Source organism: Lissotriton vulgaris, chromosome 4_1 (assembly GCF_964263255.1).
Source record: "Lissotriton vulgaris chromosome 4_1, aLisVul1.2, whole genome shotgun sequence".
Classification (NCBI taxonomy): domain Eukaryota; kingdom Metazoa; phylum Chordata; class Amphibia; order Caudata; family Salamandridae; genus Lissotriton; species Lissotriton vulgaris.
The window spans coordinates 96,517,381-96,540,930 of NC_141691.1; the positions used below are offsets into that span (position 1 = coordinate 96,517,381).

The following is a 23,550-nucleotide window of genomic DNA, read 5'->3' on the forward strand; positions in this document are numbered from 1 at the left end:
GGTGGAAATCCATTCAGCCGTTCGGGCTAAAAGTGAGTTTGACAGCCCTATGGAAATTAACATGGGGAAAACACGTTTTGGGACCCCCTTTTATCTCGGCCCCCGCTTGACGAATCCCCTCCACATTTTCAGGGAAGGAGCAGAGCGGAGCGGGCCACGAACTTTGAGAAATTCTCGAAGATTCGTCCACCGGCGCCAAAGTTATTCCCAATAGAATGTTGCGGATTTCCTATGGAAAGTAGATCCTAACTATAACTACCTACTGGCAACCGCCAGTAGGGAATATATATATATATATATATATATATATATATATATCAACTCACACAAGTTGCCTGCTGTAGTTGGAACCCACACAAGGAGGTAAGTGTTGCATCTCTTTATTGAAGATTGAAGCAGGACAATACAGCACGGGGTCTCGCCAAAGTCTCCTGTCCTCCCCGACGCGTTTCGTACTCTGTTGGCACTTAATCATGGGTTTGGGACAAAGTCACATCACAGACGGCATTGCTGTATTTCAACACTCTTGTAATAAGCAAGTTTCCGCCTTAGTGGGCGTGGCCACGGCGCGTGGCCTTCTGGAACTTGCAGTGTTCTAATCTTTCCCATGTGGGTTGCCTGCCATCATGATGATTAAAAGTTCAATATTTCCCAAGTGGGTTGCCAGATACACCCGGGCTGCTTGCCTGCCTGCGTGAACATCTCCAATGGCTTCCTCGTCCTGGATCTGCCTCGGCGTCAACCGGGACCACAGGGCTGCATCGACTGCAGCGGGGCTCCTCCTGCGACCCAGGCAAGGCCGCCGAACATCAACTCACACAAGTTGCCTGCTGTAGTTGGAACCCACACAAGGAGGTAAGTGTTGCATCTCTTTATTGAAGATTGAAGCAGGACAATACAGCACGGGGTCTCGCCAAAGTCTCCTGTCCTCCCCGACGCGTTTCGTACTCTGTTGGCACTTAATCATGGGGTTGGGACAAAGTCACATCACAGACGGCATTGCTGCATTTCAACACTCCTGTAATGAGCAAGTTTCCGCCTTAGCGGGCGTGGCCACGGCACGTGGCCTTCTGGAACTTGCAGTGTTCTAATCTTTTCCTCCATTAAACGTGTGGCTGATGGAACTTACCTGTTGTGGGCCCACTCATTGCAGGCAAACTTGTGTTTGGATGTTGAGGTGGCACCGCCTGGGTTGCGAGTTGAGTCCCGCTGCTCCGCAGTCCTGCTGAGACGCCAAGCCACGTTACAGCTAAAGGGGACAGGTAATGCCAATAAAGGAAGGCAAAGGCATGTCAAAGCGGCGAGAGGTTTCCTTTGCAACCCACTTGGATAAAGACTGCAATAATCAGGATAAACGCACGACAACTCACGAGAGGAATACTTAAGAACCACAACTACCAAGAGGCCACGGGGTGGCCGCGCCCATTAGGGCGGGATGTTAAGAACTTAATTGGGTGCTTTTTGCCGAAGCGTTTTCATTCACCAGGAAGTCAGTTGCCCATGAAGAAGTGCTTCATAGCACGAAACGCGTCGGGCTGAACTTTCAAATTTGAGCAAGGCACTCTGCTGGTTTGTTATTGCTTCCTCCATTAAACGTGTGGCTGATGGAACTTACCTGTTGTGGGCTCACTCATTGCAGGCAAACTTGTGTTTGGATGTTGAGGCGGCACCGCCTGGGCCGCGAGTTGAGTCCCGCTGCTCCGCAGTCCTGCTGAGACGCCAAGCGACGTTACAGCTAAAGGGGACAGGTAATGCCAATGAAGGAAGGCAAAGGCATGTCAAAGTGGCGAGAGGTTTCCTTTGCAACCCACTTGGATAAAGACTGCAATAATCAGGATAAACGCACGACAACTCACGAGAGGAATACTTAAGCACCACAACTACCAAGAGGCCACGGGGTGGCCGCGCCCATTAGGGCGGGATGTTAAGAACTTAATTGGGTGCTTTTTGCCGAAGCGTTTTCATTCACCAGGAAGTCAGTTGCCCATGAAGAAGTGCTTCATAGCACGAAACGCGTCGGGCTGAACTTTCAAATTTGAGCAAGGCACTCTGCTGGTTTGTTATTGCTTCCTCCATTAAACGTGTGGCTGATGGAACTTACCTGTTGTGGGCTCACTCATTACAGGCAAACTTGTGTTTGGATGTTGAGGCGGCACCGCCTGGGTCGCGAGTTGAGTCCCGCTGCTCCGCAGTCCTGCTGAGACGCCAAGCGACGTTACAGCTAAAGGGGACAGGTAATGCCAATGAAGGAAGGCAAAGGCATGTCAAAGCGGCGAGAGGTTTCCTTTGCAACCCACTTGGATAAAGACTGCAATAATCAGGATAAACGCACGACAACTCACGAGAGGAATACTTAAGCACCACAACTACCAAGAGGCCACGGGGTGGCCGCGCCCATTAGGGCGGGATGTTAAGAACTTAATTGGGTGCTTTTTGCCGAAGCGTTTTCATTCACCAGGAAGTCAGTTGCCCATGAAGAAGTGCTTCATAGCACGAAACGCGTCGGGCTGAACTTTCAAATTTGAGCAAGGCACTCTGCTGGTTTGGTATTGCTTCCTCCATTAAACGTGTGGCTGATGGAACTTACCTGTTGTGGGCTCACTCATTGCAGGCAAACTTGTGTTTGGATGTTGAGGCGGCACCGCCTGGGTCGCGAGTTGAGTCCTGCTGCTCCGCAGTCCTGCTGAGACGCCAAGCGACGTTACAGCTAAAGAGGACAGGTAATGCCAATGAAGGAAGGCAAAGGCATGTCAAAGCGGCGAGAGGTTTCCTTTGCAACCCACTTGGATAAAGACTGCAATAATCAGGATAAACGCACGACAACTCACGAGAGGAATTCTTAAGCACCACCACCAAGAGGCCACGGGGTGGCCGCGCCCATTAGGGCGGGATGTTAAGAACTTAATTGGGTGCTTTTTGCCGAAGCGTTTTCATTCACCAGGAAGTCAGTTGCCCATGAAGAAGTGCTTCATAGCACGAAACGCGTCGGGCTGAACTTTCAAATTTGAGCAAGGCACTCTGCTGGTTTGTTATTGCTTCCTCCATTAAACGTGTGGCTGATGGAACTTACCTGTTGTGGGCTCACTCATTGCAGGCAAACTTGTGTTTGGATGTTGAGGCGGCACCGCCTGGGTCGCGAGTTGAGTCCCGCTGCTCCGCAGTCCTGCTGAGACGCCAAGCGACGTTACAGCTAAAGGGGACAGGTAATGCCAATGAAGGAAGGCAAAGGCATGTCAAAGCGGCGAGAGGTTTCCTTTGCAACCCACTTGGATAAAGACTGCAATAATCAGGATAAACGCACGACAACTCACGAGAGGAATACTTAAGCACCACAACTACCAAGAGGCCACGGGGTGGCCGCGCCCATTAGGGCGGGATGTTAAGAACTTAATTGGGTGCTTTTTGCCGAAGCGTTTTCATTCACCAGGAAGTCAGTTGCCCATGAAGAAGTGCTTCATAGCACGAAACGCGTCGGGCTGAACTTTCAAATTTGAGCAAGGCACTCTGCTGGTTTGTTATTGCTTCCTCCATTAAACGTGTGGCTGATGGAACTTACCTGTTGTGGGCTCACTCATTGCAGGCAAACTTGTGTTTGGATATATACATATATATATATATATATATATATATATATATATATATATATATATATATATATATATATATATATATATATGCATGGGTTGGTAACTGACTCACTGTTTGTATGAGTTTTTAAGACAGCATATGTGCAAGACTGTATGGGTGGATGAGTGTGTATATGTGTGTGTTAGTGAGTGAATGACTGTCACACTAGTATCTTTATCATTAACTACATTTGTTCTAATGTAGTATATGTGAGTATTGATGTATATAAGTGAGTATATGTGAGAGTGAGAGATTGAAAGAGTTATTGTTTAAATAAGTATGTGTTTCTATAAGTGATTGTTTAAGAGAGTAAGCATGTGTAAGTTTCCTTAGAAGTAAGGTGGTGGTATAGCTGTATATGTATATGTAAATAAATGGATGTTCAATAGTTTATTTGCATGTGTGAGTATGTGTGTGAGTAACTTTTTGATGACTGTCGGTGTGTAACAGGATGTATAGGTGTATCACTACATATGATGAGTGAGTATATGTATGAGTGACTATATAGAACTATTGATGAATAAGTGGATGTGTATATAGATGGTGATACTACTGAATAGATTGTAACTGGTATGGATATCTCTTTTTTTTCGAAAATTTTAGTTTCTTTTTTTGACAATGTGTTTCAAGGGTTACATTACACTGAAAGGAGGTCTGTTACTCTGTCACAAGGATGGTGTCATCAGTGATGTCATGAGTGATGTCACTGACCATGTCATGAGTGATGTAATATGTGATGTCATCAGCAGTGCATTACACGCGCAAGTTATAGTGAGTCCAACTAACTATAACGTGGGAATTTCAATGGTTTTATGTCAGTAAAATTTCCAGGTAACTAAAACTGGTGTGAAACCTATGGTTTTTTCAGTGAATTTAATAGGTTTTTTAAATGCTAATTCCTAACTATAACTGGTGTTAAACCTATGCTTGTTTCAGTGAATTTCAAAGGTTTTTTAAAAGCTAAATCCTTACTATATCAATAGCTGTAAAATAGATACTTCATTAAAATGAATAATGTATTTTATATTTATTTAATAAAAAAAATGTTATGTTTAATTTTTTTATTTTTTTATTTTTGCCCCGGTGCGCTCCCGTTACGCGCACCGGGCAGTGCACCGGTAAGCGCAACTCTGTTTAGCGCCCCGGTGCGCGTAGCGGTGAGCGCCCCGTCAGCGCAGATGCTGTGAACGAAAACAACATCGTGACGCCTGACGTATAGCGTAACCGCGTGATGCGTTCTTTATGCGCATTGCGTAAACGCACCCGGAAGCGCTCCGTGGCGTGACCCGGAGCGCGAAACGTAAGCGCGCCGGAGCGCGTAACGTAAGCGCGTCGGGACATGTGACCTGAAAATAACGCTTTTCATTGGTTCTCAACTTTTTTTTCTCCAAATGATGAAAGCCCCCTCCTTTTTTCCTCATTCTTACTTTCTTCTTTGAGAGAGCAAGAGCTATTTGTGAGCAGAGAAATGGCTTCAGTAGTAGCTGCAGCCGGTGCATCCCCACCACCACCACCACCACCCAGAAAGAAAGGTCCACCACCCCAGATCCTTCCAGGAGTTGAAGAAGAGGAGGAAGAAGAAGATGATGAGGAGGAACAGCCTAGGAGATTCTTGCGGGAAGAACCTAGGGAAAGGCATGTGAAAGTGCATTTTATATGGGAGTACTTCTCCATCCCTGCTGGGCAAAAAAAAGTGAATGCCACACATGTCACCTGTTTGATTTGCAACAAAGTCCTCTCCAGGGGCAGCCCAAAGAAAAAAGTATTCCTTTGGGAATTACACAATGATCCGCCACATGGAGAGGTGGCATCCTAACAATTTGGCACAGGCTGAGGTACGGGACATGCTTCAGAAAAACAGAGATACTCAGGCCAGCACCTCCACAGGTGAAATTTCAGTTGCAGCACCAGAAGGGCGCAAAATGATGCCAAACATACAAATTAAATTTGGTGGATTAAAGATGGTCTGCATTTATTGTGGAAAGACCATCTGCTACGGGCAACTAAGTATTTCCCTCATTAATGATGCTGTAGACAACCACCACTGCAGCAAAAAAGCAGTAGCTTTTTTTTTATTTTTTGCTCCTGTTAAGCCACTGTTAATTCCCAGTTTTTTGTTTCTTCCCTAAAAAAACCCCCCCCAAAAAATGTTCAGAAAAATAAAAAAAAATATTAAAAAAAAAAGTTCTTTTCAGAACTACCTTCCAATAATAAAAATTTGCTATCATTTTTTAAACTCTTACATACTTTTTTTCACTTTCGTACGCTCCCCGGTACGCTCCCCGGTGCTCGTACCGGGCGCTCACCCCGCAAAAAACGAAAAAAAAATTATTTATTTTTTTTGCCCCGTGGGGCCCTTTTATTGCCCCCACATCAAACCTAGGGGTCAGGGGGGGTCTTCTCTGCCCCCTTATGGTCATTTTCACCTTTGTTTTTGCCACCTCTTGTGTCTCGATCCTACCGAGACACAAGATGGCGGCCGCTCCGGACTGTTTCGAATGTTTACAGACACCCGTGAGCCAATCAGCTTTCCGCGCGCTGGTTAGCGCCCCGGTGCGCGTACCGGGGCGCACTTACAGATATATATAAATATTTTACCCTAAATTACTCAAAATCCACTGGAGCACATATCTTGAGACATAGCAAAGGCACAACGGGCTACCAGTCCCTACAATTTTGCCAAATTTGGTGTAAATCCATTCAGCCGTTCGGGCTAAAAGTGAGTTCGACCGCCCTATGGAAATTAACATGGGGAAAACGCGTTTTGGGACCCCCCTTTCATCTCTCCCCCCGCTTGACGCATCCCCCCCAAACTTTCAGGGAAGGACCGAAGCTTGACGAGGCCATTTTGAGGAAATTTTCAGGCAGATTCGTCAACCGGCGCCAATGTTATTGCAAATAGAGATTTAACATTGAAAAAAATCCTATCTATAACTACCTACTGGCGACCGCCAGTAGGTATATATATATATATATATATATATATATATATATATATATATATATATATATATATATATATATATATATATATATATATACAAATGTTATGTGAAATGTCAACTGTTCTGTTTCTCCACTAATGCAAATGTAAGCATGTCTCTATGATATTCATTGGTATGTCAAACAAAATGAACCAATGTTATGCGGTATATCATGAAATTTGAACAAACCACTGGCCTCGAGAATCTGGCAAACTGTATTTAGCGTTATCAACTGTTTAGCATAAAGACAAAATTTTACATATTGTTTATTTATTTTCAGTATCATGATGGTAAAGTCCTGAGGAAGACACCTTCAACGTGTCGAAACGCGTAGACAGGAAACCATCCCTCACTTATATTATATTTTTTATATAAATGATGCATATTTGATAATGGATCTACTTTTTACCATGTTTTACCATTATGTCAATGATTTCACTCATGACGTCTTTTATGAAATTTATTAAAATGTACTTTGTATGCTAATTCAGTGGTTTATCATTAATTTTGTTCTGTTTGCCATTTAACCTGTGCCAGTAGTCATAGTGAAAACTGAGTGGTACATCGCGTATAAGGCTCCAGTGGTTAACAGGTCAGTCACAAGAACCCCAGTATTTTCAGCATTATGTATATTTAGGCTGAGTGCCAATTTATATGCCTGTGTGTGTCTCCCTAAGGACCCGCCCTTTGGATAGCCATATATTTAAATTAGAAAGCTAAGTGCTTTGTCCAAGCAGTATGATTTACAGCTTACTGTGTTACTCCGGACACAGATACTAATATATGTTCTACATTGCTAACATTCTTAAATACATTGAGGAAATTCGTACTGCTATTTTCAATCTGTAGATCTTACATTTAGACAACTGGGCAATTTTAACATCCCTAATGCATTCATGACACTAGTTGGGTGACATAGAAAGTTCGCTGCAACTCGTATTGATTCAGCATGAAGTCCCTTGACAGTGGATTCTGCATCAATTCTATATACATTGCTACATAAAGAGTTTATGTCTCCAACGGTACATATTCTCTATAAACTTCTATTTTATGCTGATGTAAGAGTTTGGACACTTTATCGATTGAAGAATATGCATTTTGCGCATCCTGTTTTTATAACTACATTGTTAATTTTCAATCACTAATTACGTGTTCAAGTTATTTCCAAGTTTTGCAATTTTTACAATTTTTACAATTTTTACAAGCTCTTCACCGTCACAAATGTACATATATTTCTTCGTCCCCATTCAATCCATAGGGGATTTTTGTTTTAAACCGAATGATTAGTTTTGATTCCAAGAGTCTCAGCTTTTGGAGTCGATTCCCGCCTCTTTCATGTTTAGGCACCATCGCAATGCCTGAGTATCTTATATTTTGCTATGTTTTATTTTTGTGGTGCAGCATATGTTTGGCGATTGCATATGATGTATCCTTATTTTGAATCGCTCTGACATGCTCCAGCATTCGTTTCTTGAGTGCACAGATTGTTGATCCAATGTAACGTTTGCCACAGTCACATTCTATCAGGTAGACTACAAAATGCGATTCACAGGTGATTTTATTCAGAATTTCAAAGATTGATTTAAGGTTTTTCCCTACTTTGCATGCTTTACATGACATCATGACATGCATTTGGTAAATTCCTTCTGTCGTTTCTGCAGCCATGTTTCTGCCTTTTTATTTGTGAAGTGGCTATTGACCAACGTGTCTCCAAGAGATGGTACCTTTCTAAATGAAATTAGTGGTCCATCACTAATTAGACTGCCAATATCCAGGTCCTTCCTGAGCACACTCCAATATTTGGTTACAATTTTTTTGATTTGAAAGCTCTCTTTAGAGTATGTTAAGATGAGACGTGGTTTATCTTCCTCATTTGTTGATTTCTCTTCCTTGTTCTTAATAATTAGAGTCTCCGCTCTTGTTTTTCTTCTTGCTCTTAGTTCCCCACGATTAATGACCCTTCTGCTTGTAACCTCTTTTCACGAAGCGTTGTTTGGTTTCCTCAAATGTATTCTCCATCTCAGTTGATTTTGAACAATTCCGCTTCATCCGTAGGAATTCACCATACGGTATACTTTGTTTCAATGAAACTGGATGGAAGCTAGTCCCATGAAGGACACTATTGGTAAATGTCATTTTCTGGAATAATGTTGTTTGTATTTTGTTATCTTTTATGTACACTTTTGTGTCCAAGAAGTCTATTGCTTTTCGTTGTATATTGTATGTAAATTGAAGTCCCACATCATTATTGTTAAGTATAGCAATGATTGTCACTGTATGTAATAACGGAGAAACATTTAACAAACAACGGACGAAGAAGATTGAAAGAACAAGGAGATCTATCTGGCTGACACCCGGTCGAGCGTCGACGCAGAGGTGTCGGAGGGCATCTAGCGGGACAGGAGTCTCCCGGGTAAGTAAACAAACATGCCAGTAATGTGACTACTTGCTGTGATGGTGCTGTAGCGAATGCAACTCACTTGACGTTTTTACATAAAAAACTAAGCGAGACATTGACTTACTAAAATCGGAGCATTTTCGTGGGGACAAACACTTTCAACTCGATAGGCTGCCCGCCTAACAATAACATAACCCTCCTGCGCTACAGTAATACAAGTCGAAAAATAAAATATAGTAAACTGACTACATTTATTTAAATACGAGGAAAACGACTGCCCTTGTACACATAATAGTGCAACTATATAACACTCTCGAATAGAGAAATGGAGAGAAGAACGGCAAAATGTATAGAGAAAGCAGAAAGCATGTTTTCCAAAACTCAGGCAACTACAGCAACAACTAATTCTAAAACAACGCCTTCTTCTACTGGAGTAAGTACACCGAAACAGTTGTTCCAACAATTAGAAAAACTGCTCCGCAAAGAAATATCCTGTGGATGGGAAATCATCACCCTCGAAAAACTATCTTGAACTGGGCCTTGTACCCGGGGGGCTCCGCATCTTTACTCTACAAAATCACCCCGGTACTAGTGCAGAAAAGCTGGAAGAATAGGGGCTTAATAATATGGACTGCTCACGTACTATGATACTGATAATTGTCAAATACGCAAAGAAAAATGTGGAGGAATTACACATCAAAATTGATGAGATGGAACAACAAATTAAAGCCACGGAGCAAGATCACGAAGAAGCCAATAAGTTGCGTGCAATAACGGAGAAAAACCTTGATAAACATGAAAACGAGATAGAAGAGAGAAAGCAGCGGAAATTCAGGAGAGATGAATTTGATTATGCGAATTGTACCATATTCACCTTTGCCAAGAGGTTTGATATTTTAAAGCAGCAAGGAACCACCAAGCAGGCAAAGACACAAGGAACACTACCACCTGCAAGTGAAACGGAATCAGATGTGAGTGAAGGAGAACAAAGAGCACGGGTAGGAAAGATAACAACAACAAAAAAGTTTTCTTTTTTAGAGGAAATGGAATTGCTTTATCAGGACCAACAAAATCCGAAACCAAGAGGAAGGCGCCGTGGAAGAGGAAGAACAGGAGGGCGAGGGAGAGGCCAATTCGTAAACCAATACCAAAGCGCAAAACCAGAAGAGCAAGATATACAAAGATACCCTCTACGCAACTGGACACTGACTAGGAAATGAATACTGTCAAACGGAATGACACAGTGCAAAATTTGATAATCAATCTATCAAACTATACCCTCACCAAAACGGAACAAATGCTGCTAAATAAGGGACTCCCATTCAGCCCGGAAAAACATCAAGATGGTGCAGAAATCAAAATTGACATGTATAAATATATTCAAAAATTAAAACAAAAAAAATTATTCTCCAAAAAGCCTTCGAAATCGGCAGAAATTATTGTAGTCAAAGCAATTGATTTGACGGAGCAGTAAAAGACATATGCAATATCAGAAATACCTAGTTTAATAACAGCATATGAATTAGTACATCAAGTAAAGGAAACAGATATGACAGAAACATAAGTACTCACGGACATGGGAGTCTCACATAATGCACACCCAAGAACCAAGTTCAAAAATAAGTCAAAATTTTGCCCGGTACTCCACCCGGGAAACCGAATTGATGTATTCCACAATCTAATAAATGCAGACTTAAATGTCATAAGAAACATCGAAAATAATAAAAAAGGAAACCTTTCCTGGAATGAACGACAAGCCCTAAGATCTTTAAAAGAAAACAATGAAATTGAAATAAAGCCAGCTGATAAGTGTGGAAACATCGTGATCCTCAACAAACAAGACTATATAGATGAGGCGAATCGACAGCTTAATGATGCAAATAACCACACAATGCTCATGGGCAATCCAATGTTAGAGATGATAAATGAAATACACAATCAAATAATGGTGTGGCATGTGAAAGGATTATTGAGCAAAGATGCGACAAACTTCTTAACAGTTTCAAACCCAATAACCCCAACCATATACTTCTTGCCAAAAGTGCACAAAACTAAGTATGGGTGAAATTTGCGGATTCGCGTTCCGCAAATTCGCGCAAAATCGAATTCAAAATCCGCAAATTTTTTACGTGTTCGCTGGGTTTTTTGCGTGTTCGCAGGGCTTTTTGCGTGTTCGCGGGCCACTTGCATGGCGAAATTACCCATGCGGTCGTGTATGGGCACAGCACCCTCTGGTTCACCACTGCCACCCTTTGGTTCATCACTGTCACCCTCTGGTTCACCACTGCCACCCTCTACTTCACCCCTGCCACCCTCTGGTTCACCCCTGCCACCCTCTGGTTCACCACTGCCACCCTCTGGTTCAGAACCCTCTTGTTCACCCCTGCCACCCTCTGGGTCACCACTGCCACCCTCTGGTTCACCCCTGCCACCCTCTGGTTCACCACTGCCACCCTCTGGTTCATCACAGCACCCTCTGGTTCACCTCTGCCACCCTCTGGTACAGCACTGTCACCCTCTGGTTCACCACTGCCACCCTCTGGTTCATGACTGCCACCCTCTGGTTCATCACAGCACCTCTGGTTCACCCCTGCCACCCTCTGGTACAGCACTGTCACCCTCTGGTTCACCACTGCCACCCTCTGGTTCACGACTGCCACCCTCTGGTTCATCACAGCACCTCTAGTTCACCACTGCCACCCTCTAGTTAACCACTGTCACCCTCTGGTTCAGCACTGCCACCCTCTGGTTCACCCCTGCCACCCTCTGGTTCACCACTGCCACCCTCTGGTTCATCACAGCACCCTCTGGTTCACCCCTGCCACCCTCTGGTACAGCACTGTCACCCTCTGGTACAGCACTGCCACCCTCTGGTTCATGACTGCCACCCTCTGGTTCATCACAGCACCTCTGGTTCACCACTGCCACCCTCTGGTTAACCACTGTCACCCTCTGGCTCAGCACTGCCACCCTCTGGTTCACCACTGCGACTCTCTGGTTCACCACTGCCACCCTCTGGTTCACCCATGCCACCCTCTGGTTCACCACTTCCACCCTCTGGTTCACCCCTGCCACCATCTGGTTCATCACTGCCACCCTCTGGTTCACTCCTGCCACCCTCTGGTTCAGCACAGCCACCCTCTGGTTCACCCCTGCCACCCTCTGGGTCACCCCTGCCACCCTCTGGTTCACCCCTGCCACCCTCTGGTTCATCACTGTCACCCTCTAGTTCATTACTGCCACCTTCTGGTTCACCACTCCCACCCTCTACCGAGACCTTTTGTGACGCAGCGGCAGCACAAAAAATGCGCCATGGTGCTGGGTATTAACAACGTGACGCATCTGAGAGATGCGTCACGTTGTAAAGCCCTGCGCCATCAGGAGGTGTTCCAGCGCAGGGGAGGGCGTTCCTGCGCAGGAACGCCTCCTAAAAGTTGCTCAGTGAAATCTACAAGAATTCACTCAGTCACTTTTAGGCCAATGCTGCGTCAAAACCCTGCGCCTGCTTGAAGCAGGCACATGGCTTGATACAGCATTGTGGAGATAGGGCCCCCCAGAGCATTGCTGGAGCTGCGTCGCAAGCGCGACGCAGCTCCAGCGATGCGCTGCTTTTACGGCACAGATGCGTGACGCATCTGTGCTGTTTTTGCCACATGGTGCGCTGCATTGTAAATGCGGCGCACCAAGGGTGGCAGAGCTGCAGCGCACAATAACTGGCGCATCCCTGGGGATGCGCCAGTTATTGTAAATCTGCCCCTATACATTTAGCCAACGAGGGAGCACTTACTGATTAGACAGTAGAAAGTACTCCAGTTGAGTAGAGGTATTGCACTAAAAGGTGGCATCTTCATGGACAAACACGCAGGGCGGGATTCATTCTGCCCCCTGTTAGACTCATTTTCTTGTGCCCTTCTGCCCTCTGTTAGACTCGTTTTTCCCTCGTTTTTGTGCCCTTCTGCCCTCTGTTAGACTCGTTTTTCCCTTGTTTTTCCCTTGTTTTTGTGACCTTCTGCCCTCTGTTAGACTCGTTTTTCCCTTGTTTTTGTGCCCTTCTGCCCCCTGTTAGACTCGTTTTTTGTGCCCTTCTGCCCTCTGTTAGTCTAATTTTTCCCTTGTTTTTCTGCCCTTCTGCCCTCTGTTAGACTCGTTTTTTGTGCCCTTCTGCCCTCTGTTATTCCCTTGTTTTTGTGCCCTTCTGCCCTCTGTTAGACTCGTTTTTTGTGCCCTTCTGCCCTCTGTTAGACTCGTTTTTGTGCCTTTTCGCCCCGTTAGACTAGTTTTTTGTGCCCTTCTGCCCTCTGTTAGACTCGTTTTTCCCTTGTTTTTCTGCCCTCTGTCCTCTGTTAGACTGTTTTTTGTGCCCTTCTGCCCTCTGTTAGACTCGTTTTTCCCTTGTTTTTCTGCCCTTCTGCCCTTTGTTAGACTGCTTTTTGGGCCTTTCTGCCCTCTGCATCACCACATCATCACTCAGCGCTACCCCAGCATCACTCAGTGCCACCACATTATCACTCAGCACCACCACAGCACCACTCAGCACCACCACAGCATCACTCAGCACCACTACAGCATCACTCAGCACCACCACAGCACTAATCAGCACCACCACAGCACCACTCAGCGCCACCACAGCATCACTCAGCACCACCACAGCATCACTCAGCACCATCACGTTATCACTCAGCACCACCACAGCATCACTCAGCACTACCACAGCACCACTCAGCACCACCCCAGCATCACTCAGCACCATCCCAGTATCACTCAGCACCACCACTGCACCACTCAGCCTCACCACAGCACCACTCAGCACCACTCAGCGCCACCCCAGCATCAATCTGCGCAACCATTCAACAACAACTGGTTCACATATGTTCTCTCAATGTTTCAAACTTTATTCCAAATGTCACAAAAATATGTTAATATTTCACTTCTGTTCTTGGATTTTCGTCACAATAAAATACACTGAACATAATCTTCACAAAAGTTATTTACAAAAGTTTAAGCTATTGCCATTATAAATTAAAATCACTTTTATTTAAGTATTAATTATTTAAAAAAATTAAAAGCCATTGTAATTTGTACTATCAATACAGCTAAGACACGTATATACAAAACATGTTGCATTACAAATGCTATAGGTGTCACATTTGCAAAAGTTATAACTATTGGCAGTGTAAATGACAAAGCTATTAATTTAGCTATTTTCAAAACCAACACATAAATATCTGTCAGTGCTTCCTGTTGAGGTTTAATTTTCGTGACAGGCGCCTCATTGCCTACTTGTAACTATTCTCTGACCCTGCTTCAAGGGTCAGAGCAGGGTCAGAGAATAGTTGCAAGTAGGCAACGAGGCGCCAAGAAGCACTTACAGGCTTACAGCAGCAGGTGCCCAAGTTGAAGTTAATTTCTTTGTAACCCTTTTGTAAAAGGTTACAAAAAATTAGCTTCAACTTTTGCACCTGCTGCTGTAATCCTGTAAGTGCTTGGCTGAAAATCCGTCCCTGCTGATTCGCGGATCGCGAAATCGCAGATAATCCGCAAATTCCACGAGCGGAACGAATTTTCAGCCCAAGCTTACACAAAACTCTACATAACCCACCAGCATGCCCAATAATCTCAAGCTGCGCCTCACTGTATGAGAACATTGCATCATATGTTGATTTTTTTCTTGCACCCTTAGTTCCTACGCTCATTCATAAAGGATACAGGTGATTTCCTTCGAATCCTGATGGAAACAGAATGGCAACCAACGTATCTATTGGTTACATGTAATGAAAAAAGCACAGGTGCACCATAAATTAGAATTGTGCAAAAATTAACAATAAAATGTTAAGGCACAGGTAATAAAGTCCAGAAGTCTTGTTAGTTTGATTCTTTATTTTTCAACAGAAGGAAACGAACAGCCGACGTGCTTCGTCCCGAGGCGGGACTTCTTCAGGGCTGTGTTTTGAAAAAACATATAAAACATACAATTAAAATCATGCACTGTTGTATAACTCAGCCGAGCTACAATAGTTGCAAAATTAAAAAAACATTCATATATATGTTACAATGGTCCTGGTCCTTTGTGCTTACAGATCTGAGACAGTCTGTAGAAGGCCTACCCCCTAGCAAGTTACATCCAACCACCTAGGCTAGTGAATAGGCTACATCATATGAGGGTTTCATAGAATTTAAACACAGACAGGTAAATATAGCAAATTCGATTGACACAGATTTTATAAACAAGAACAACAATCTCAATTCATATAGGTACATTATGGGCATGATAAGTGAGCATTAAAGAATAAGTTAGGAGAAATGCTACTAAACAATGACATGTGAAATGCACCATGGTTTCCATCTACAGCAGAGGTGTGGGGGATACACACATACCTACCAAGGAATGGAGAGACAAATTCCTGGTGACGAAGAATGATCATGTGATGGAGGACCGGTGGTGAAGGTCTGAGTGTCGTACCAAACAAGAACTACATAAGAAAAAATACAAGAAAAGAAAAAAAAAGGGACATAAGACAATCTATACAAATGTATGTCATAAGCTGGCTAAAGAGGAGAGAAGGGAGAAAATATCTCACGTTGAAATATAAAAAAGGGCCTGGAGGTTGTTCAATTATTTCTATCCTCCAGGTTAGTTGAGCGGCCGGGCTCGGGCTTGTAACAGCAGCGCCTGGGGATAAGTGAGATAGTAATATCCTCCAGGAGATTTGTGCAGATAGACTTGAAGTATGACTAAAGTAAAAGAAGGAGAAGTAAGTAAAAAGGAATATGTAAACTTGGTAAAATACATTCTCCTATCTACAATTAAACAACTAAAAACACTTTACACGTACTCTATTCTGGGAGTACTGTACTGTATAAATAGCAACAGCGTGATTAACTAAAAGTGGATACACTCTCACGTGCATGAGGCTTACCTAGGTATGTAAATCCAGAGGGGAAAGCATTTATAATCAAGGTGTAGATCAGAGTAACCCCGGTGCACCATCCATGGGTTGTGCACCTATATGTATAGTTGAGAAAAGCATAGACATAAGAGTATACCAACTTGAGATACAAGACAAAAAACCGAAGGAGCTCATGGAAAGTATGTAATTTACCTGAGCTTATATAACCGACCCCTCAAAATAGAAAACGTGTGTAGTTGTGGAGATATCTTCTCACTGCTACGCCAGAATTCTGAATAGGAAAATCAAAGGAAGTCCATAGAATAAATTGTAAATAAGTAAAAGAAAGAATGTCACAAAAAACCAAAGAGTGGTAAGGGGGCTTCCGAGGTCTAATAGTAAGCTGAATGTTAGCAGGAAGGAAGCCTGTCTTAAAATGGTCAGTGCATAACAGTACATAAATGAGGGTGGAGATGAAGGAGTAAAAGAATAATAAACTGGTCTCTCTCTGCCTCTTAGGACTCTACGATGCAGGCTCTGAACCAAGCGTGCCAAACAAATAACTGCCTTTGTTAAGATTTAGGATATAACTGAAAAACCTGGTACACATATGGTGTCATAAGTACATAAAGATGAGGAATATCGTGGAGCAATAAACTTGTAAGCTAGACCCTTTATAAGACAAAACCCGATGTGAGCTTTCCAACAGTGGCGTTAAAAATGAAACAAGGTGTCGGCTGCCAAGTAACTAATCCCCAGACGTTTAGCATATCCACTTACTGTGAGAAAAAGAAGTGCTCTGCTCACCAACAGTCCGTATAGCACCTGATAGTGAGAAAGCATAGCTGTGCCAGAATATATACCCCTGATAATTGGAAAATAAGATTCACCTGGCTCAAAAACGGTGCCGAACCGAGGTGCGTAATTCAGGCTTGAAACAGCGGCCATCTTAAAGAGTAGTTACATAAAGGAAGTACATATAGATAAATGGAAAAAGAGACCCTAAATAGATAACGAAACCTTAACAAAAACAGTTAAATGTGCAAAACTGTTCGAGAATAACTGAGCACAGCAGTAACGGAATTGTAATCAAGGCAAACCAAAAAACTATGAAGGGTTAAAAAACGAGCGGGAATGGCGGCCATGTTGGAAAGGGTCCGACGATATTTGTGATGTCAGCCAATCTAATGAAGTAGCTACCTAAAACAGAGAGAAAACACACCAGCTGGGTGTTTATATATTAATAGGCAGTTCGGTATCTAAAGAATAAGAATGAAAAGGAAAAAAGTGTAGAAAAATGACATAGTGTCCATAACTACAACCTTACTTAGAAAAGATGAATAGTGTATGCTATTTGAGAATAGCAAAATGTGTCGGCAGTGGTATTTAAAAAGAGAACTGATCCGAGATAGCGGAACGAATGGGGAAAGCGGCCAAGTTGGACCATGTCCGCCGACAACTGTAATAAAACCCGTTCTGATGTAGAAGCTATCAAATGTAACAGAGAAGTCATCACAACTGTGTGTATATGTGATGAGTAAGCAGCCCAGCAAAAAACAAACGTGCCACGCTTGTGTATTGCTGAATGTGGGAAAATCACAAACCGGTTAAAAAACTGGGTAATTGAAAAAGGACAAAGAATGTATCGGAAGCCTGGTGTGTTAAATGTAAACAAACCATGTGAGGATAATAAGGAAAGAGGTGCAATAAACAGTTCTTGTGGGCAACCTAAACCATGATAGCCTGATCATGTATAGGAACATTTCACATGTCATTATAAGGGAAGGGGAGAGAACAGCCAGTGGAATATGCAAAATTGTGTAGACAAAATAAAGAACAAAACATCCATTTTGCTAAAACTATGTGACCACCTACACAATATGGCACACATACCCAGACTTACTCAGACTTACTCAGAAATGTATTTTCTATGAAGGTTCCGCCATCTGCCTTGTTTTAGTGCTCTTCCACACTTCAATTGCACTGTTCGGCCTCATACCTTGACCTCATATAATCTAGTGAAATCTTGGGTATCATTGCCAGGGTCTCAAAATGCCTGGGTTCAAAGATAGACGCCAAGAGTTAGCCCAGGACCTGTTTGCTACAAACCCCAAACCAGGCACTACAACCACCTCCATTACGGAGGGTTTGAAAATGAAATTCCAAAGATTAGAACGTCTTAAAAAAAGTGAAATGTCAAGATGGTGGGATGGTACCACCTTAGAAAAATACATTGAAAACGAAAAAATCCCTCGGGGTCTGAGAATTCTCATATTTGCAACTTTTGAGGACTTAGATCCAGAACAACTAGCAGATTGGGAGGGTAACCTAAAAAATGCTTCATATAACATGATGAAGATCTTAATCATCAATGCAGGGAAAAAAGGGGAGAAACTTAGAAAAGAAATTGAGGAATTAGAAAAAGAAATAGACGACTCGCCACTCAAAGAAGTGGTTAAGGAAAACTATGTGGTCCTTGACAAAATCCTAGAAAATCACCAACTTTACCTTAGGGATAAAAAGATCAAGAAGAGTAGTCGCGACGATAAGGATTATAAGGAAGGAAGAATCTACACTTTTGCCCATAAATACGACAATGTAAAAATAGCTGGGGAAGGCAAAAGACGTAGGTAAGAAACATCTAAATTAACCTCTGCCAGTAGTATAACTTCCTTATCATCAGTTGCTCGTACAATCTCCACAGATGTGACACCTGAAAAGGAGAAGTAAGAACTACCACCAATAATTTTTTATTTGAAATGGAAAGGCTACGACTGGGAGCCAGACCAAAAGAACAAAAACCAGATGGGGGGGCAGAAGGTGGCAGGAACGACAACAGAGGAAGAGGTCAAGGTGTGGAAACGGTGGCAGGGCGTACGAGGTCGAACAGGACAAAGAAGTAATGGAAATGATTGCAGGTACCCCTGTGGGAAATGAAAAATGTATTGTTGTGAACCTTTCGGATGAGGCTCTTTCCAATGTAGAAATGTCTGTTCTGAACAAGGGTTTGGGGTTCTGTCCAAACAATGTGGGTGGGGACACTGATATTTTTGTTGATTTATTTAAATGTATCCGTGCCTTAAAATTGAAAGACCACTTTGCTAGAAACCCACCTGTTATGACCACTGCTTGTGATACTGTGACTACCTCTGACTATACAGTAACTGAAATAAAAGTTATCCAATCAATGATGTCGGTCGAACTTGAAACTTCTATTGATAGTGATATGGTGTGTGCGGAATTGGGCATTGCTGAAGATGTTTTGTCCGATAGTGGCTTAAAACCTAGATCTAAATTTATTCCGGTAGGAACCCACCCCAACATAGATATCTTTAAAGAGAAAGTTACACAGGGTTTACACCAACTCCTAGAGCATCCTATCCGTCCTAACACACGTCGCCACAATCTGACTAGTGAAGAGCGCTTAGCCTTAAAAAATCTCAAATCTGACATTTCCATAGTCATACGAGAAGCGGACAAGGGGGGCAATGTGGTCCTGATGAGAAAGATGGATTATTTATCAGAGATTGAACGACAACTTGCCGACACCGCTTGCTATATTAAAACTCTCCAGAACCCCATTCCAGCCCTTGGTGCCTATATTAACATGAGACTTACGGATTGGCGTGAGGAGGGTCTAATTAGCGAAGAAGAATGCAGATACCTCAGGGTGTCAGAGCCCACTTTCCCATGTATATATATACTGTCTAAAATCCACAAGGGCGGCCTCTTTCCACCTGGCCGCCCCATTATTTCAGGGGTGAATTCACCCACTGAACGTCTCTCAGAATATGTGGACGTATATATACAACCATTTGTACAAAACATTCCGTCCTATATAAAGGACACTAAGGACATTCTGGCCAAGTTTGAGGAATTCACTTGGTCAGAAAATTTGATCTTCGTCACACTCGATGTCACAAGCCTCTATACATGCATTAAGAAGGAATTTGGCATTAAAGCCCTTGAATTCTATCTAGGACAAAGAGCCGCCGGGTTCCTAGGTCACAATGAAGTCCTTATTGAGATGACTAATATTATTCTATCTAAGAATTTCTTCTTGTATGATTCTGTGTGGTACCAACAGACTCAGGGCGTGGCTATGGGTTAAAAATTTGCCCCCGCTTACGCCGGGCTCTTCATGGGCTGGTTCGAGCGGGAGCACGCCTGGGGTCGTCGAGCTGCAGAGTGGTCAGAACATGTTATCTTTTGGGGCAGGTACATTGATGACGTGATTATGTTATGGAATGGACCTGTCCCAGATCTTATGACCTACTTTGACTTCTTGAACAACAACCCATACAATGTTCATTTCACAATGGAATTCAATGCCACAGAAATACATTTCCTTGATGTAACCTTTTTTGTTGAAAACAACAGGATAAACAGTAAAACACACAGAAAGGCCATGAGTTGCAATAGCACATTACATTACACCAGTGCACACCCTCGTCATGTCATTATCAACATTCCTTATGGGGAAATGATTAGGATGCGACGTAACTGCAGCACCCCAGACACCTTCTCTCAAAATATCATGGAGACCACTAATCGTTTCCGACATAGGGGTTACCCTCCTCAGATCCTTAACAAAGCACTAACCAGAATTGAAAAGGTGCCTAGAGAATCTACCCTAGCCTTGTCAGAAAATAGGAAAAACAAGTCTCTAAGCATTGGGCTCGTTACACCTTATACAGATGAAGGCGCAAGGATTTACAATACCCTTCGCAAACATTGGCACTCGCTAACACCCATACCCAGCTTACAAGGGATTGTACCAGTCAAGCCCAAGGTGACACACAGACGTGGTCACAATTTGAGGAATATTCTTTGCCCCAGCTACATCACCAGCGAGAAAAGGATGAACTGGCTGAATAATAAGGTTTTTATACTTGCAGGGGATGTAATATGTGCAGCCTAGGCAAAGACAAAACAAAGGAATTTTGCTACAACACTACACACAGATACACAATTAATCACTACATTAATTGTAATACTACCTATGTAGTGTATGTTCTAGGATGCCCTTGTGGTCAAAACTATGTAGGCAGCACTAAAAGGGCCCTCAAAACAAGAGTACAAGAGCATGTCAGGGCACACAGAAATGGGGACTTAAAATATGCTATGACTAATCACATGCAGGAGAAACATTCATCGACGGATACCATTTGGTTCTTGGGCATTGATCATGTCCCAGTTAACCCGAGAGGGGGGTACAGACTGGTAGCCCTGCGAAGAAAGGAGGCCATGTGGATCTGGAAATAGAGAACTCTAGAATTTGGTCATAATTTTGATGATGAAATGCATCACTTTTTGACATAAATTGTCCCACGATTTTCCATATTCTGAGATTATGTTCCATTTGTGTTGTCTGCATGTTTCATCCTTTGGTATTCATTCTGTTAATGATATGTATTTTCATACCGCATGTCAAACTCCCCCTCTGGTTTGCTGATCTGTTCACTACACCCGAGAGGAGAGTTTTGCTTTGTCGTACATTTCTGAGTAAGTCTGGGTATGTGTGCCATATTGTGTAGGTGGTCACATAGTTTTAGCAAAACGGATGTTTTGTTCTTTATTTTGTCTACACAATTTTGCATATCCCACTGGCTGTTCTCTCCCCTTCCCTCATAATGACATGTGAAATGTTCCTATACATGATCAGGCTATCATGGTTTAGGTTGCCCACAAGAACTGTTTATTGCACCTCTTTCCTTATTATCCTCACATGGTTTGTTTACATTTAACACACCAGGCTTCCGATACATTCTTTGTCCTTTTTCAATTACCCAGTTTTTCAACCGGTTTGTGATTTTCCCACATTCAGCAATACACGAGCGTGGCACGTTTGTTTTTTGCTGGGCTGCTTACTCATCACATATACACACAGTCGTGATGACTTCTCTGTTACATTTGATAGCTCCTACATCAGAACGGGTTTTATTACAGTTGTCGGCGGACATGGTCCAACTTGGCCGCTTTCCCCATTCGTTCCGCTATCTCGGATCAGTTCTCTTTTTAAATACCACTGCCAACACATTTTGCTATTCTCAAATAGCATACACTATTTATCTTTTCTAAGTAAGGTTGTAGTTATGGACACTATATCATTTTTCTACACTTTTTTCCTTTTCATTTTTATTCCTTAGATACCGAACTGCCTATTATTATATAAACACCCAGCTGGTGTGTTTTCTCTCTGTTTTAGGTAGCTACTTCATTAGATTGGCTGACATCACAAATATCGTCGGACCCTTTCCAACATGGCCGCCATTCCCACTCGTTTTTTTAACCCTTCATATTTTTTTGGTTTGCCTTGATTACAATTCCATTACTGCTATGCTCAGTTATTCTCGAACAGTTTTGCACATTTAACTGTTTTTGTTAAGGTTTCGTTATCTATTTAGGGTCTCTTTTTCCATTTATCTATATGTACTTCCTTTATGTAAACTACTCTTTAAGATGGCCGCTGTTTCAAGCCTGAATTACGCACCTCGGTTCGGCACCATTTTTGAGCCAGGTGAATCTTATTTTCCAATTATCAGGGGTAAATATACGGGCACAGCTATGCTTTCTCACCATCAGGTGCTATACGGACTGTTGGTGAGCAGAGCACGGGCTCCGTATGACTACACTTCTTTTTCTCGCGGTAAGTGGATATGCTAAACGTCTGGGGATTAGTTACTTGGCAGCCGACACCTTGTTTCATTTTTAACGCCACTGTTGGGAAGCTCACATCGGGTTTTGTCTTATAAAGGGTCTAGCTTACAAGTTTATTGCTCCACGATATTCCTCATCTTTATGTGCTTATGACACCATATGTGTACCAGGTTTTTCAGTTATATCCTAACTCTTAACAAAGGCAGTTATTTGTTTGGCACGCTTGGTTCGGAGCCTGCATCGTAGAGTCTTATGACTTGGTTTAACGCATTCTGGTACGGGTGTCCTAAGAGGCAGAGGGAGACCAGTTTATTATTCTTTTACTCCTTCATCTCCACGCTCATTTACGTACTGTTATGCACTGACCATTTTAAGACAGGCTTCCTCCCTGCTAATATTCAGCTTACTATTAGACCTCGGAAGCCCCCTTACCACTCTTTGGTTTTTTGTGACATTCTTTCTTCTGCTTATTTACAGTTTATTCTATAGACTTCCTTTGATTTTTCTATTCAGAATTCTGGCGTAGCATTGAGAAGATATCTCCACAACTACACACGTTTTCTATTTTGAGGGGTCGGTTATATAAGCTCAGGTAAATTACATACTTTCCATGAGCTCCTTCGGTTTTTTGTCTTGTGTCTCAAGTTGGTATACTCTTATGTCTATGCTTTTCTCAACTATACATATAGGTGCACAATTTTTTTTTCACAGGGACTATTTCTGACACTTCCATCCCTTTCCTAGAACTCAGAATTAACTTGGAGGCTGATGGTCTAAACACCAGTCTATACCGCAAGAACACAGATAGGAAAAGTTTACTTCTGTACAGTAGTCACCATCCAAAAGCATTAAGGGACAATCTCCCTTTTGGCCAATTTCTGCGCATTTGTAGAAATTGCACCACCAACACTGACTTCAAACAAGAAGCCTCCACCCTGCAACACAAGCTCAGAGACAGGGGCTACCCCTCTAGATTGATAAAAAAAACTCCTGT

General features: G+C 42.8%; 1 protein-coding gene across 1 annotated transcript in view; it reads right to left on the reverse strand.

Annotated features, from left to right (window-relative positions):
• Positions 1–3,575, reverse strand: part of LOC147718421 (uncharacterized) — a 59,643-nt gene extending 56,068 nt beyond the window's left edge. The window contains exons 1-5 of the mRNA XM_086967198.1: positions 3,557–3,575; positions 3,071–3,190; positions 2,588–2,707; positions 2,102–2,221; positions 1,616–1,735 (exon numbers count right to left, since the gene is read on the reverse strand). Coding sequence (XP_086823324.1) covers positions 1,616–1,735; positions 2,102–2,221; positions 2,588–2,707; positions 3,071–3,190; positions 3,557–3,575 — 499 coding nt within the window. The remainder of the gene's footprint in view (positions 1–1,615; positions 1,736–2,101; positions 2,222–2,587; positions 2,708–3,070; positions 3,191–3,556) is intronic.
• Between the last annotated feature and the right edge of the window lie 19,975 nt (positions 3,576–23,550).